The 17,640-nt window shown below is 49.1% G+C and overlaps 1 protein-coding gene across 1 annotated transcript in view; it reads left to right on the forward strand.

The window, feature by feature from the left end:
* The window catches only part of TLN2 (talin 2), a 179,278-nt gene that overhangs the window by 135,591 nt on the left and 26,047 nt on the right, over window positions 1–17,640 (forward strand). Inside the window, exons 44-49 of the mRNA XM_040968654.1 lie at window positions 2,505–2,671; window positions 3,008–3,191; window positions 7,052–7,177; window positions 7,650–7,766; window positions 9,965–10,150; window positions 15,130–15,237. Of these exons, the coding sequence (XP_040824588.1) occupies window positions 2,505–2,671; window positions 3,008–3,191; window positions 7,052–7,177; window positions 7,650–7,766; window positions 9,965–10,150; window positions 15,130–15,237 (888 nt within the window). The remainder of the gene's footprint in view (window positions 1–2,504; window positions 2,672–3,007; window positions 3,192–7,051; window positions 7,178–7,649; window positions 7,767–9,964; window positions 10,151–15,129; window positions 15,238–17,640) is intronic.

Raw genomic sequence — 17,640 nt, forward strand, 5'->3', positions numbered from 1 at the left:
TTTGTCCTAAACTCTCTTTCTCCCAGGCCGTTTGGTCTGTTTTCAGTAGCACTCTTGATCTTGCCTAGGATTTGGGAGTTCTGTGTTACTCCTGTCGCTGCCATGTTGCTCAGGGTAGCAGTCTCATCAGCTGTGAGGAGCATGGGCTGTATCAAGGCATATGTGCATGGGTATTCTTCGCCTTTCCTTTCACTTTGGTTCAGAGCACACACACTGGGAAATGGAATCCATTGATAAGTTTATACTGGTGCAAAGAGGTGTTCGAGACATACACCACTCTTGTATGATATTCATTGTCCTTGAACATCCAGAAGCCTCCTAGTGGACAGCTCTCGGAGGCATGGTGATGAAACTTCAGATGGACAGGGGTGACCTCACCTGGAAGCAGCTGCCACACTCCTGTCCATGACCCCACACTGAGGCCAGGCAGCGCGCAGGAGTGCCTGACCTCCATGGACAGTAAGGAAATAAACCTCTGCTCAAGGAAGATGTTTTCTCATGCTTTCAAAGCCCTGGCTTGTTACTCTGGCTGATTTCTCTTGGAGAAGACCTTGAAGCAGGAGTGCCACAGACAGGGGAAGGTTTGTTGGCGAGCATGGCTGAGCATTGCCATCCTCCTGAGCTGGCCTTCACCTTGCCACTTCGTAAAGCAGAGGTCTCTAATGTCCTATGCCTGCAGGAACACCAGGGGTGGTGAGATGGCCAGTTCTTGGTAGCAGACCCTCCATGCTGGCTTCTGGCTCTTCCCCCTCCCACCAGCACCCACATTACTTTGGGACTTCCATGTGCATCTTGGTAGTGATGTACTTAGTGTAGCCCCAGTGAGAAGCCCCTGGACTTCCCTCCCTCTTTCTCTCCAGCCCCAAGGGGCTGGCAGATACTCTTTGAATGCCTGCTGACCTGTGTGGCATTCACAGTGACCAGGCCTCTGTTTTTGGACTCCTTTTTCTTTAATCATGGCTAAAACCAGCTCCCCCACCCCCATAACTTGCTGTGGGTTATGTCAACCATCCTTTTGAGAGTCCTTTCCAGAAATTGGGTTCCTTCTCCTCCTCTCTCCCCACCAGTTATGTGCCAGTCTGACTTGTCTTTTCCTGGTGGCACCTGGTGGCTTTTAAAGGAAGATCAGCCCCCCAAAAAAGAAACTGTTGAGGCTGGACTGGCCCTGGGACAAGGCCAGGGAGTGGGGGTCCTGGGCAGACTTCCCAGTGCCCTGCCTGCTGAGGTCTGAGCAACAGAGAGGAGAGGATGACCCAGACACAGTGCTTTTTGAGCACTGTGGCCAGCACGTGGCCAGCATATCTCAAGAAATGTAATCACAGAATGTTTTCAGGGCAGCTAGTCTGGTGTACCCAGAAATGGATATATGACCTCCTGGCCTCACAGTCTCCAGCCACTCACCTGAAGCAGCCCTGGTTTGCTTTTGTTCTTGTTTCTCTCGGGTTTTGCAAAGCCTATTTGAAGAACAAATGAAACAGCTACTCATTGGTTCTTGCTCAAACACCTGACCAGGCCTAGGCCAGGACAAAGCATGAATCTGGGAATTCAACCCAGGTCTCCCAAGGAAATGGCAGGTATCCAGGTACTTGAGCCATCAGTGCTGTTAGCTAGGAGGTGTATTCGCTGGAAGCTGGCATTGGGAGCACAACTGTGTCTTGAACCCAGGTACTCTCCACTATGGAATGCAGATGTCCCAGTCAACAACTTAACCACTAGGCTGAAGTCCCCCAAAGGCTGTTTCTAACCTTTGGGCAGTGGGCTCCTCCAAGGGCCAGGAGACAGGGCTGTGAACTCCTGGAGGCAGAGCTATGTCTCTGCTAGAAGAGAGTTGGGGATGTATTCCAAGGGAGTCTTTGAACTGTGTCTTGTGGGTGAAGGGTCTGTGGCTGGGCAGGAGGGAGGGGCCCAGTAGGCAGGACACAGACTCAGTTTGGCCAGCTGGCTATGTCTAGGGAAGTGGTGGAGAGCAGGGCTGGTGGACACATGCTACAGACACTGTTGAGCAGGGTGTGGCGGGGCCAGATGTGTGTGCCAGGGAAGCTTACCTGCAATGGTAAGGGTATGCTAGAGAGTTGAAAGGAAGCATACAGTGAGACTCACCCCTGGCCAACCTGCTGGACCTCAGTCCCTGGAATCTTTATCCAGTGGTGGATGATGATTTGGGGCAGGTACTTGTGTGGATCCTTTCTGGATCCCATCCTGAGGCATCCAGTGGAAAGGTACTATAGGAGCCTACTTTCTTCCCCATCTTGGTGGTTTCAGACACTTGTTTTTCCCTCTTACTGCTCTCAACAACTCTGGTCAGAACTAATAGCCCCATTTTATAGACAAGGAACCCAAGGCTTAGAGAGGTGAGGCATGTGGCCCTTATGTGGGGTTCAGACTGAGGCTGTGAATTCCTAAACTATGTTGACTCATGGGGGAGAATATAATTGAGTCCACATACTTGTGGGTCATTTTTTCTCTTTGTCATACTCCAATTCACACACTTTTTCTATCCTCAGGTGTCCCTGGTACTGTCAGCGCTCCAGGCTGGGAACAAGGGGACGCAGGCATGCATCACAGCCGCTACAGCGGTGTCTGGAATCATCGCCGACCTGGACACCACTATCATGTTTGCAACAGCAGGAACACTGAACGCGGAGAACAGCGAGACCTTCGCAGACCACAGGTATGTGGTCTCCTGGACGGAGAGGTCTGGGCTGGTCTACCCCATGACACTCAAGGTTGACTTTGGAGCCATAGCCAGGAGCCAGAGATGCAATTCCCGCCATTCCAATTCTGGGTTAACTCCTGGCTGCAGTTGCCTTGGAAAGGCCAGACCATGTGATTTCACAGGCCTTACACAGGCCACAGGTGGGACACCCTCCACAACTGCCACAAGATGAGGAGAAGCACCACCCTTTGGCCTTCAAAGCCCTTAACAAAAGCCCCTGGGAAAGTTCCCTTCTCTGCACTACTACAAGTCCTCAGGTTTTGCCCTTTCCCTGTACTGTCCTGACCTCAGGGAGAACATTCTGAAGACAGCCAAGGCCTTGGTGGAAGACACAAAACTGCTTGTGTCTGGGGCTGCATCCACTCCAGACAAGCTGGCCCAAGCAGCGCAGTCTTCGGCAGCCACCATCACCCAGCTTGCTGAGGTAGTTAAGCTTGGGGCAGCCAGCTTGGGCTCCGACGACCCTGAGACCCAGGTAAGCATATAGCCTGGGGAATGCCTTCCTTGTGTTCCTATGAGCGCTGGATGACAGGCCTCCATTGGACATTGGGGACCCTTTGAAGACAACAGGTTACATGATGAAACTTTCTGAACCTGTGATCCAGGCAGCATGAAGGCAGGGCCTGCCAAGGAGTGTGCTATGGGATTATAGATCTGGGAAAAACCTCCAAGGGGGCCTCAACATATCTGGTGCTGGATTGGATGCAGTAGGCATTGGGAGATAAGGTGAGGTGCAAGTGTGGTCCCACCCTCAGGCTGCAGCAGTGCATGTACTGGAGCTCCATGTACCTACATAGACCTCTCTGAAAGCAGGGCTGCCCTGGGAGGAAAGTGGAAGGTGAGTACCTTTCAGGGGCAGGTGGAATTAGATGTTCCAAGGAGATGTGCACTTGGACCTAGTAAGTGGTCATGAGCCAGCCCAGGGACAGCAATGTGGATTCAGGAATCATTGCCTTCTTGACAGAACTTGGCAACCACAGCAAGGAAAGCAGGGAGGAAAAGAAGAAAGTCATTCAGGCAAAGAGCCCCTTAGGAATCCAACTCTGAGGGACATGTCCAGGGGAGATGCACAGGGAGCTAGTGAAGCAGCTGCTGCCACTGTGAAAGGAAAGTCAGAGGCATGGCACTGAGGAGAGAGGATCTGAATCCACCGTAGATGGTAGAGAATTGAGAATATCCAAGTCTACATGCAAGCCTTGGGTCCCAGGGCTGGATGAGGCAGTGGGGTGGCAGTCAGATGTAGGTGAGGAAATGAACTCTGCTGTTGTTTACGTCAGCCTGGAGAAGTTTGCTTGTTCCTTGGGCCCCCTTTCAATAGGTTCCTTAAAGACTATCACCCTAGTTTGTTCTATGGAGTCTGTGTACCTGGCACAGCAGCACCTGGCATGCAGTGGATGTCCCACAGATACACATTGAAGTGACAGCCAGCCGTGGTCATCCTTGCATAGATGTTACCTGCTCCTAAGTATGCCAAACTTCATAGACCCCTGTTCTCTGCATGCTCAGCCCCAGCTCTCAGTAGACACTTGTGCTTTCATTGATAAATTGATCCTGTTTGAATAAAACTGAACACAGAACTCAGGTGAATGGCAGTCACTGTATTGGTTGACCTGAAGCTGCAGGCTTTGGTCCCACCTGGCCCAAGCCCACCCTTCCTGATATTCTTGAGTGAAGCTGGGATCCACAAGGAGACCTTCCTCATGTTGTTGCTTCTTCCCTGTGGCTGGATTTCTGGTAACCTCCTAGAACATTCTGACTGCTCTTTGGAATGCTGAGCATTTTCCAGAATCCCTGCCTGCAGGGTTTGTTCAAAGCCCTCCTAGAGGCATGGAAAGTTTATTAACATATCCTTAGAATTGGCCCACATGGCAAAAGCATGTGCTCCTGACCCAACCCAGCTTGAGGAGAAGCACGTTGGCCTGAAAATGTAGAAAAACGTCCTGGGTTGGTGCAGGCACTTCCTCTTCCTGTTTGCTTCCTGTTTGCTTTCTTCTCTGTTCGCACACAGAGAGCAGAAAGAATCATGAACTAGGGCCATGTGGATCCACAATGCTGCCTCAGTGCAGGTCAGCCTGAGCCTCCTCCCATGCCTGCTTGGAAGTTGTGTGTAGCATAGCCCTGTCCACGCTGGGCATACAGCCATAACTCAGATTCTTTACTCTCACTCATCTTGCGTGATTGACACTTCATATCCACCTAGAGAACTCTGTCCCCGCTCTCACCACCTGCAGCAGCAACCACTGTGCTCCTTGTTGAATTTGAGTTTCAGGCTCATCATGTACACAGAAGCATGATATGTCCTTCTGTGAGTGGCCTTGTTTCACTTAGGCACCTGTTGTGGTGAATGTTAGAGTTTCCTCCTTTTGGGGGGCTAAGTATTATTCCATTGTCTGTGTTTTCCCTGTTTTGTATATTGGGAATGATCCTGCTATGAACATTGAAGTTCTGATAGCTTGTTGAATTCCTGATTTCAGTTGTTTTAAGTAAATGCCAGAGGAGAGATTGATGGATCATAGGTTTATTTATTATTTATGTTGATTTATTTGCTGTCCTATTTTGTTTTGTTTTGGAGGGACCTGCATACTGGTTTCCAAACTACCTGGGCCACTTTGCATTCTCACCAACAGTATACAGTATGCACACTGGGTCTCTTTCTCTACATTCTATCCATACCTCACTGACTTTTAGTTTTAGTAATGGCTGTCCTTGCAGGTGTAAGGAGGCGCCACTGTGCTTTTGACTACATTTCCTTGATGATTGGTAACATTGAGCTTCTTTACATAAAACTCTTAGCCAGTTTTTCTTTTTTGGAGAAATGTCTCTTAGTCCTTGGTCTTTTTTTTTTTTAGGATCTATTTATTTATGTGAAAGATAGAGTTATAGCAAAAGAGAGGGACAGACAGAAAGAAATGTTTGATCCACTGGTTCATTCCCCCAAGTGTCTGTGATGATCAGAGCTGGGCCAGGTCAAGGCTAAGAGCTAAGAACTACATTCTGGTCTCCCACATGGCTGTGGCCACCCTTACCAACTGCTTTCCCAGGCTCTTCTCTTGAGCAGAGAACTGGATTGGAAATAAGACAGACAGAACTTTAAAGGTCACTCAAATATGAGATGCCGGCATGGCAAGTGGCAGCTTTACTCACTCTGCCACAGTGTGGGCCCCCCAGCCTGTGTTTATTTTTGTGCTATTGCTCTAGGATCCTACTCTTAGTAGGTCTCTACATCTTGAAGTGCCAACTTCAAATGAGACCTTGCTTGTCAGTTGTCAAGTGGCAGGGGATGGGATGGTGTGTGCTGTGGGTTTGGGCAGCAGGTCCTGGTTGTCCATGACTCTGTCTGCCCTTGTCATCCCTCTCCCTGCCGCTGTGACTTCAGGAAGGAGTGCAAATGCACCTCCATACCAGTGCTTTTCTCACGTGCCCTGACTCACCCTGTGGGCTCTAAGGCTGAGGTTGCTGGTCCTTGACAAAGCACATGAGGGGCTGGCAGAGGGTAGGAAATGCTAAATTGCTTGTTTGATTTAGCTGTCTGGGGCTTTGGGTCTAGTAGGGTGTCATGTCTGTTACCCCTACTCATCCTCAGCAGGTTTTGGCAGGATAGGTGGGGCTGAGTGATAACTCTGAGCCTGGTGTGTGACGGTGCTTTACACATGGAATTCTAAGATATTTGTGGAAGCAGTTGTTCGGCACAACAGTTAAGCTGCTGCTTGGAATGTGTGCACCCCACATCAGTGTGCCTGGTTTGAGTGCCAGCTTCTCAACTTCCAACCCAGCTTCCTGCTGCTGCTGACCCTGAGAGGCAGGAAAGGTGTAAAGGCTTCAACACTGGAGATGAGACTCAAATGACCAGAAGAGCCAAGTTCCAGGTAGAGAGGATAATAAGAGCCGAGGCCCTAAGCAGGAATGATTCAGGATTGACCAAGGGAAGGAAAGAAGACACCTCTGTCTCCGTCACATATTGAACACTGAGCAAGGCAGGGAATCCTCCCAGCTAGAGCCAGAGGGGCAGGAATGGTAGTGCCAGTAAAGCCTTGCAACCCAGTGTAGGCTGAGGAATGGGTTCTCAAGAATGAAGGCATCAGTCTGGGAGGTGAGTGGTGTGTCTCCAGGGCTGCAAGTTGTGAGGCTGTAAACATGCTCTTTTTAGACCTGTGTTCCCAACCTTTCTCAGCTGCAGCTGCCCCTGAAAGTCCTCATTCCTACACCAGAACTCCCAGTGGTGACAAGCAGGCTTTAGAGCTGCTCTCTTTCATACCTATTGTCCCAGCCTGCCCTTGGTCTGCAAGGTCCTATGGAAACCAGCCAACATCTGCTCACTTAATTCTGTGCTTTCAGGTGGTGCTGATCAATGCTATCAAAGACGTGGCCAAGGCCCTTTCTGATCTCATTGGTGCGACCAAGGGAGCTGCCAGTAAGCCAGCTGATGACCCTTCCATGTACCAGCTCAAGGGGGCTGCCAAGGTACTATGCAAGCTGGAGGGGTGGGAGAATCTGTATGAGAGCAATGGGAGAATACACATCAGGGTCCTTTTTTCGCTTAAAAAGAGCTGTCTTTGCTTACAGTGTTCATAAAAGCAAGCATTTAACCTAGTACTTGGAAACACCATTTAAGACCTTGTATGACACAGCAGAATGCCTGGGCTTAATTCCCATCTCTTGTTCCCAGTTCCAGCTTCCTGCTAGTGCAGGCCATGGGAGGTACTAGGTGATGGCTCAAGTGCAATCACGTGGGAGATCCAGATTGCTTTCCCAGATTGGGCCCAGTCAATCTAATCCTGGCTATTGTGGGCATCTGGGGAGTGACCCGACAAGTGGTAGCACTCACTCTCATACATTTGTGTTTTCGCCCTCTCTCTCTCTTTAAAAAAAATGTTTTAAACAATTGAAAGGGGCAGTCTCTTCAGGCAATATTCTGTTCTCTCTTGCTCTACAGGTGATGGTGACCAATGTTACCTCTCTCCTCAAGACTGTGAAGGCAGTGGAGGATGAAGCCACTCGGGGCACAAGGGCCCTGGAGGCCACCATCGAGTACATAAAGCAGGAACTCACGGTAAGGAGCCCTCCTGAGGCCAACCCCAGAGTTGAAGCATCAAAATATGTCACCTGGAACCCCGAATGAGGGAGGCCTCCTCACCTGCCTATAGCAGCCTTGCGATGTTGAGACCCCAGCGGGGACACAGAGTCTGGCTAGGAGTAGTCTGTCACTGTAATTAGGGACTTCATTGGAATATTTCATGTAGAATGAATTCAGGCTCCAGCCTGAACCCAAAGCCTCATGGAAGATTCCTAGATCAGGCACATAAGACAACTGTTGCCAGTTGGCCTGAGCTTTATTCATGAGTATGTGCCTAAGCTTCCAGAATTTATACTTTGGCTAACAGCTCACACTGCTGCATGCCTGTGGAATTTGGAATCTGAGATTCACTATTAAAGGATTACTCAACAGATGCAGCTGCAGCAGGAGGGCAGTACTGGGGAGACTGACTTGTTCTATACCTTTGGCAGGGGGTCAGGATCACCTGTCAAGTGACCTGAGGATCAGAACCAGAAATAAGCAATAATGTTGGGCTTATGTGATGGGGGCTTGGATTTGGGGATCTTGAATGGATCCAATTGTAGTTGGCAGTATGCTAGGTTCACACTTGAATGAGAAAGGGAGAAATACAGGTGCTATTCTAGGCTGGTGGTATTCTTATACTCTGCTGCCTGGCACCTTTTTTTCATGGCTGTGTGGGCTGGGTGTTTCCTACTACAAGTCTGGGCGCAGGCCCTGATAGTTGTGACACCCGATGGTGCCAAAGGAAGATGTGAACTTTGGAGCTCTCCTAGGGAGTGACTGATGCTTGCCTTTCCCAGCAGGCTGATGGAATCTGTGATTGACCTCAAAGCCGTGTTTCTGGGGGAGGGGAGGAGGCAGGTGCTCAATGTGGAGCACACTATCCAAGTGGCCCACCAAACCACAGCATTCAGGAGTGCACCTGGGAGTCGCAGTCCTGGCTGCTTCATCTGCCCCTGCCTATTTTGAGGCTGCAGTGATATTTGGCAATGGTGCCATGTGTCCTGGGTGCTGACTGGGTCCTTCCTCTCTGCTACCTCTGGGAAGCCTTCCCGTGTGCCGCATAGTTACCTTGCACTGAAGATAGCCACAGCTAAAGGGAGAGTCATCTTGTGCAGGCAGAAGAGCACATTCAGCCCACAGTCAGGACACCCATCCCTCTTGTTAGGAGTGAAGCTTGAAGAAAAATGAGCAAAAAAAAAAAGAGAAAAAAGAAGAAGTGAACAACTTGACCGACAGGGGAAACTTCAAACTCTAAAGGGGTGTGTGTGTGTGCGCATGAGCATGCATGTTAAAGAATTCACAGTGTCAACATGACACACTCAACACAAATAGCTCTGCACAATTATGCAGTTCTAATTATAAGCTATGCTATGGATAGAAGGAACTGATGCTTTGTTTCCCCTCCCTCACAGCTTCTCAAAGAGGGATGTGAGGGTACAGAGTGATACATTCAGGTCAGTCCTGCCCCAGTACCAGCACTGGGATTACTGAGATTCTGGAAACTGCCAAAGCACCAGCATGGACCCTGGGGCTGGAGTGAGAGATGGAGAGTGAGAAAGAGAACCAAGAGGATATGCAAACACCCTGAATGAAAGGCATATAAATGCTGGGAGTGAGTTTCCACAGATGAATAGGTTCATATTGTAGATGGTTCTCCCCCATTGTTTCACTCCCATGAATGTCAAGTGTAGCCTTAAGAATGTTATTCATGCAAGAATCTTGAAAACAAGAACATTCCTGTACTTCAGTTCCCAATTTCCTGCCTTTGGACAGGCTCTTGCAATAGCTGGCTGTGTTTTCAACCCAGTTGGAAAAGAAATAAGGGGTTTTCACCCTTTGTGATTCTTTCTTTTTTTAAAAGATTTGTTTATGTTTATTACAAAGTCAGATATACAGAGAGGAGGAGAGACAGAGAGGAAGATCTTCCGTCCGATGATTCATTCCCCAAGAGAGCTAGGAGCCTCTTCCGGGTCTCCCACACAGATGCAGGGTCCCAAAGCTTTGGGCCGTCCTCGATTGCCCTCCCAGGCCACAAGCAGGGAGTTGGATGGGAAGTGGAGCTGCCGGGATTAGAACCAGTGCCCATATGGGATCCTGGCACGTTCAAGACAAGGACTTTAGCTGCTAGGCCACGCCGCTGGGCCCCACCGTTTGTGATTCTTATCACCTCTTCTCTGCACGACTTCTAGGTGTTCCAGTCCAAAGAGATCCCTGAAAAGACCTCATCACCTGAAGAATCCATAAGGATGACAAAAGGCATTACCATGGCAACAGCCAAAGCTGTGGCGGCAGGGAATTCGTGTAGACAGGAGGACGTAATTGCGACCGCCAATCTGAGCCGCAAAGCTGTGTCAGACATGTTGACGGCTTGCAAGGTAAAGGGCATTGTCCTTGCCCCTGCTGGACAGCTTGGTGGCTGTCAGAGTTGTTTGTGGTCTTCTGAAGGAGGAGGAGGGTTGGACAGTATGACAGCAAGCAGTTTAGGACATACATCTTGGTCCTAAGAGGCAGACTAAAGATAACATGTGCTGGAGCAGGTGTTTGTTACAGCAGTTAAGCACATCCCATATTGGAATGCCTGGGTTCAGGTCCCACTGGGAAATCTAGCTTCTACTACTGTGCACCTTTGGTAGGAGGCAGCAGGCATGGGCTTAGTTACTGGGGTCTCTGCCATCCTTGCCTGAGACCTGGATTTAATTCCTGGCTCCTGGCTTTGGACTGGCCCAGCTCCAGTTGTTGTGAACATTGTGGGAGTGAACCAGTGGATGGAATATCTTTCTCTCTGTGTCTGCATTTGAAGTGAAAGGAGGGAAATACTTAAAAAGATCTAATTGTTTTTAAAAAGCAGTATAGAGGTCCATCTGTAGGAAGACACTCATTCAAGTACTTTGTGGTTGTGAAGGATGGGGCCAGTCCTGCTGACCTAGCCTTTCTAGTTTGTCACTGGGCAGCAAGCCTTGCAAGCAGAGGCTGCAGTGCTAATTCAGGATCCACCTCTTCCACTTGCCCCCTTTCCTGCCTCCGTACATCTACCATTTTGCCCCAAGTGAGGTGTTGCCACCACTGGTTGAGAAAATGAGTTAGATCAACACCGCACAGCTTGGGGAGCTACCCTCTCACCTTCTCTCCTTACAGAATGTTCTTGAAGACTTATGATCCTCTAGTAGATGACTGGAGCAGCTGGCCTGAACCTACACTTAGGGAGGGAGCCCCATGACCTTGATTTTACTTTGTTGTTTTAGGAAAATGACTGGCCCAGTGATGGGCATTTGATCCAGCAGTTACGATACTTGCTTTCCCTATCAGAGTCCCTAGATTCCATGCCAGCCTCTGCTCCTGCACACCCTGAAGTCAGTCAGGGATGGCTCAAATAGTTGAGTCCTTGTCACCCACTTGGGAAACCCAGATTGAATTCTCAGCTCCCAGCTTCTGGCCTACCCTGCCCTTGCCATTGTGTGCTTTCCAACTGGGGAGGGAAGCAGTAGATGGGTACTCTCTCTGTGTGCCTATGTCTCTGTGTATGGTGTCTGCATATTTCTCTCTCTGGCACTAAAGTAAGTAAATTTTTTAGATAAGGTCCCCTGTAAGGGCTCTCATGGAATCCTACATCCCACTGAGTACCCCCATGACTCTGGCTTCTGCTCTGTGTCTGGTTGGTGATTACCACCATGGTGAGTGTGGGGTGCAGGGATTAACCACATACTTGGAAAAGTGGCTGTTATATAATGGCCATCTTTGTGGTGAAGTGAATTCTGTTGGGCTGGCCACTGTAGGAGCCAATTCTGAGGCTTCAGCGGATACCCCAGAGGGGTGAGGTGACATGGAGGCAACTAGTAGGGAAGGGAAGAGGAGGAGGAAAACAGAATAAAAATGATGTACAGGGACCTGGTCACCAGGGCAGCAGCAGTTGCTGGGACTCTTGTGCCCTGGGGAGAAAAGAGTGAGCATGAAGGCAGGAAGGTGGAGGTGGGAGAAGGGAATGAATACCTCCATAAAGGATCATGAGGACTAGGCCAGGAAGGTTGGGCTCTGTCCTGAGGTAACCAGTACTAATCATTTTGACGCACTTGGTGGATGCCACCTGTTGGAAGAGGTAACTTCCCTGGGGGTTAGTCTCTGAATTAAAGAACAGTGTTTTACAGTAGGACATGCCCCTCAGGCACTGGGATCCCCAGGCACCCAGTACTGTGGAGATGCTGTCACCTGCATTCTGTCATGTGCTCTTAGATGACAAAGATGAAAGTCATTATTCTCATTTTTCAGATGATAGAGCAGAGGCTCAGAGGAGTTAAAAGATGGGGCTGGTGTTGTGACATAGGGATTTAAGCCACTACTTAGGATACCTATATTCCCCTTCTGAGGGTCTGCTTGAGTCCCAGCTACTCTGCTTCTAATCCTGCCTCCTGCTGATGCTCCCAGAGGCAGAAAATGATGGCCCATGTCCTTGAGTTGCTGACATTCGTATGGGAGACCCTGATGGAATTCCTGAATACTGGCTTCAGCTTGGCCAGCCCCAGTTATTGGAGGTGTTTAGGAAGTCAACAAGCACCTGGGCTATTTCTCTCTCTCTCTCTCTTTTTCTCTCTCTCTCTGTTTTTCTCTCTCTCTTTCTCAAATTAGCCAATGGGTTTTTGTTTGTTTGTTTGTTTTTTAAGGGAGAGGTTTAGTCCCACAGCTCTTGACAGTGAGGACCAGAACTAATGCCAGCTCTTCCAATTGATTGCCCATGGCTTCCTAGCCACAATGCTCTGGGTTTCTTCCATGAATGAATGACAGGCTCCTTTGGGCCATGTCACAAACATGAAATAAAAGGGGAAATAACAACAAAAATATCATAATAGAGGTGGAAGTGGAATGTAATTCATATTTTCAGGTCTCTTCATCAGAGGTTGCTGCCTTTTCAGGGGAGCAGATCATGTAGCAAAGCGTTTGGCACTGTGTACTCAGCCTCAGCTCCCTTCTGGGTCACATCTGGGTTTTATAGAATATGTCAGAACCAGAGCCCTTTACATGGCCAAGCTGGACATGAGGACTAGAGTCCCTGCCAAACCTGAGGCTGTTCCTAGGATGGGACTTATTGCTCAAATTCCATTAACACTTCACTTAAAAGAATTTTTAAAATTTTTTTTATTGGAAAGTCAGCTTTGCAAAAAGAAGCAGAGAAAGATTTTCCATCTGCTGGTTCACTCCCCAAATGATGAGAATAGCTGGAGCTGAGCCAATCCAAAGCTAAGAGCCAGGAGCTTCTTCCAGGTGCAAGGTCCCAAGGCTTTGGGCCATCCTCCAATGCTTTACCCACAAGCAGGAAGCTGGAAGGCAAGTGGAGCTGCCAGGACATGAACTGGCACCCATATGGGATCCCAGAGAATGCAAGGCAAGAACTTCAGCCTCTAGGCTACCATGCAGGGACCATCCATTAACACTTCTATTTCCTTTGGTCCTCCTGCATCTGTAATTGAAGCAGCTCAGCCAACAGGGTTGCATGCACAGCACACACAGAAAACCAGGATGCCAAGGGATGGCCCAGAAGGAAGTCTTTTGGCCATGGTACCATCTTGGAGCGTGGAGGTTGAGCAGGATAGCCAGGGGCAAACATGAGGGTACAGGAAGTTATCTTCTGGTTCATTTTATGGGAATTGAAGTTATGCTAACTCCTCCAGCAGAGTCTTCCCTGGGGCCTGAATTAACACGCATGTGTGTTTCTTGCTGGTTACTTGCCCATGCTTGTACAGGTGCAGTTTCTTGGCTGCTGTCATCAGTGATGTCACAGGGCTGTTCTGTGGCCGGGAGTCATCAGCAGCACTGATGTAATGACTGCAAAACCCTCTGCCAGTGAATATTATCTTCCCCCTGCTAGCAATGTTTACGTCATCCACATATTTTGTAATCGTGACTTTGTTAAAAGTGTCTGTAGGCATATCTGTTTTTGTCCTGTGATTCAGGTTATGTCTTCAGGCAAGAATCCCAGAAGTAACATTTGTGGTTCAAATGGGATGGTTTTAATCAATGCCAGATTGTTCTCCCAAAGAGTCCTACCAAGTGACACAGTCACTAGACAGTAGTAGACAGAAACACCTGGGTTCCTCTGCAGGAACCTTGCCTCTTGCTGCCAGAGGTGACTGAGTGGTGGTGTCACCTGTGTCTTCCCACAGTGATGTCTTGGTAGACACTGGCTGTAGCCTCACCCTCCAAGGCACTGGGCTTCAAGGCTGAACAAGCATAGGAGTGCTGGAGACAGGCTCCTGGCTGCTGCTTCTGAGAATGCAGATGGGTCATTCCTGCTCCCAAGTCACAAGTGTGGGCACCGTTCGTTGCATGGGTGGGGGTCAAGTCAGGTCCCAACTGCCCCTAATGTCACTCCACAGGAAAGGGGCCACACTCGTGAACCCTGGTCCCTTAACCACTTCCCTCTTGACCTTTCATACAGTGTATCATTTGTGTCTGTCCCCATTCATGATTTATGTATAGTTCTCTATTTTATAGATTTCTCTCAGCCATTGAAATTCTTTCCATGAAGAGGCTATAAAAGGTAGAATGACTGCATGAATAGGGTTACCAGGTTTCTCAAATGAAAAATAGAGTATCCCGTCCCGACACTAACATTTGTTTTTCCATACTTATCTGAAGTTGAGATTTAACTGAGCATGTTTTATCTGGCAGCCCTGTGCATGGGTATGCCGTGGGAAGCAATAGCTCCTAAATGACTCCAGGTGCCAGGTCACAGTGCAAAGCAGCAGCACAAGATGTTGTGTCCACCCCATGCCCTAGCTCGCTTATTTCAGCCTTCGCAGAATGCGAGATGAGTTATGCGGCCTCCGAGGGTGCTGGCGTTCTTGTTATCTCCAATCTCCCAGGAGCTGCAGGGTCCTGGTCACCGAGACCTCACTGTGACTGCAATGTGGTCAGGCTCCAGGAGGCAGGGGAGGGGAGCCTGGGCTTTCAGGAATCCTTACTCACTGACCCCAGGTCAGTCAATCTCCTCCCATGAGCCCTCACATTGCAAACCTTCCCTGGGATCATTTGTGCATGTGCAATCCTGCCCTGCACTGCTGTGTATGTGTGGAATTCTCTGAATTTCAGCGAAAGGGGTGTGGGAGAGGGAAGGAAAGAGGGAGCAGAGTGAGTGGTTTCTATCTCCCGGCCTCGAGGCACTGTCACACAAGCTGGAGCTGCAGGATTTCAGGGGCAGGCAAGGGTGCAGGAGGGATGCCTCTTCTCTGCGAGGTGTTGGGATGTGTTTGTCCATGGTGTCCTGTCTTGGAGTCTAGGCTGCTCCGCACACTGCATCTGGGGGTAGGTGACTGCTGAACTGGCTCCTCCCACTTTGTGATGGCTGCCTTCTTTCTCCCTGCAGCAAGCATCCTTCCATTCTGAAGTCAGCGAGGAGGTGCGAACTAGAGCTTTGCGGCATGGCACCGAGTGTGCCCTTGGCTACCTGGACCTGCTCGAGCATGTGTTGGTGGTAAGGAGGGCAGGGGTGGAGTGGGGCAGGTTGCACTGGGCAGCAGTTGCCTGTCTCTCCTGCCTGGTCTCATAGAGTTCAGCTCAAGGCCTCCTTTCCTCAGGACAAGGACCTTCTAAAGTTCAGTCCACATGCTGGGTCTAGATTGCATGGAGGAATCACTACATCACAGTGGTCCAGCATGCTGAGCTGAAGGTGACCAGAGAAAAGTGGCACGCAGTTTTCTCTTGCTCCAAGGAGGCAAGACTAACACATAAGTAAGATAGGGCAGACAGAGTGACTGGTGAGGCAGGTAGACTGCCAGGGCCACTCCTGGAAAAAAGTCAAGAGGGCTTGTTAGGAAGACCCCAGCACATCCTATGAGAACATGAGGGCTTCTGTAACAAGCTTTGGAGACACTCATTACTGCTACAAATGATCCTCTGGCTCCTGATCATGTCTTGTGTCTTTGAAAGAATGCTCTGGGCCAGATGTTTGGCATGGGGCTGGGCTAAGAAGACAGAGATAAGATGTACCAGTTGGAGGGGCATAGTAGTGGTGGAAGGTGGGTTGCCCATGTAGGCACCTCAGATCTGTGCAGACTGCTGGTTGCTGAGGAACTTGACACTCTGCAGGCCCTGAGAACAAGACTGAGGGAAACCAAAGCAGGTGGACACTATCTTGAGGTCTGGAAGCCACACTTAGAACCATGCAGACTCTCTCCATGCACCGCCCTTAGAGGGTCTGCCTAGAAATCAGGAGCATGCCAATAAGGGAAACACTGCCGTCTCCCCTGCATCACTTCCCCACTCTTCCCAGACCTGAAACTACAGCTGCAGCAGGCTGTCCTTGGGTACCCAGTTGTGTGCCTGCAGAGGCTTAACATGCATTTCCTTGGCTGGGACATTCTCTGTTTTTCTCATTTAGTCCTTGTGCCAATTGAGTGATCCAAGGCTTGGCAAGGTCTGAATTGGTAAAGCTCACCCAGCCTTTCAGCTACAGAGCTGGGTCCGAATCTCCCCAAGCCTTACCAGTCCCAGCTCTCTACTCCAATCTGGCATTTCACATGAAACTGTCTTCTGAGGGTGAATATTCTAGTGCTTTTGGGGGGGTCTTTACTCTTCATCCAAGTAACTGTGATCAGTGCTGGAGCTTTGCTATGGGGAAAGTAGCCAGGCTGGGGCTCTGAAGTTTCCAGATCCTAGATCCTTAGAAGCAGAAATCCTTGCATTGCATGGGGATCAGGGAAGGACTATCTGAGCTGGGCAGGGTTCCCGGCAGAAGCCTCTGTGATCAGACTAGCAGATGTGCGGGGTTAGGAAATATTCATCCCATGAACCCACTAGCAGGAAGTACATGGGAGAGGGAGGGAGAAATAACAGCAAGAGAAGACTTCCAACAGGCCTCTTTGCCTGGAACAGTGTTTTCTGAGGTACATAGGATCTGGACTAGAATCGGGCAGCAGAATAGAGCAGTAGGGTTCAAAGGCTTACGGTTGGAAGAACTGACTTCAGTCTGGCTCTGTGATAGATCCTTCCTTGGATTTACTATAGAACCAGAGCGTTTAAACCTTGTACATTGCAAACTGTGGTTTCTTTTCTATGCTCTATGTTATTCTTGTCATTGCCACCTGAAGTTATGCTAGACATTTATATAAATGTTCACTAAGGTTGTTTGGAGGTTTGTGGTACTCCTTGCTAAGCTTAAAGCACGAGCAGAGGAAAGCCAATGATAGTAAAAACACATTTAGGAAAGTAAACAGAAATTGTCACACTGCGGTAAGAACTGTTTGGCCCACAGGGGTAAGGCATGCTGATGGCTTTGACTTCTAAGGATAATGTGAAGGAGCTTGGTAGAGTAGTGTGTTTGCATTTTGATTTGATTCTCTTTGAAAAGCTGGACACAGTCTTGCAAGAGTGTTTCTTAACAAATACTGAGGAAGAAAACACCCCTATTTATAGGGAATTACCGTGAACCCACGCAAAATAAAGGTTCCTAACAGAATAGAAAAGAAAGTGTGCAACACTATTCTGCTACTTAAATCATGGATGTTTCTTGTTGTGTTAGCGCTGGAGCTGAAAGTAAGATCATGAGTGTTGCATTAGTAGCCCCAACTCCTACTCAGACTGGGCAAATGAAAATTGGCACTGTGAGGCCTGAGAACCACCAGATAAGTGGGGCAAGAGCTGAGAAGCAAGACAATGCCCAGACATGGATCGTGGGTTCCTTTTAAGAGCAGATTCTAACACAATCAAAACCAGAGCCAAAACTGATTTACAGGAAAAAATGAAATTTTTTGTTTCAATTTTTCTATAGGCTATAAGGTTTTGGCCTGGCTCAATGACTCAATGGCTAAATTCTATCCTTGTGTGCGTGGGATCCCATATGGGTGCCAGTTTGTGTCCTGGTTACTTCACTTCCCAT

The sequence above is a fragment of the Ochotona curzoniae genome, unplaced genomic scaffold (assembly GCF_017591425.1).
Source record: "Ochotona curzoniae isolate NIBS_2020 unplaced genomic scaffold, NIBS_Ocur_1.0 scaffold_4701, whole genome shotgun sequence".
Lineage (NCBI taxonomy): Eukaryota > Metazoa > Chordata > Mammalia > Lagomorpha > Ochotonidae > Ochotona > Ochotona curzoniae.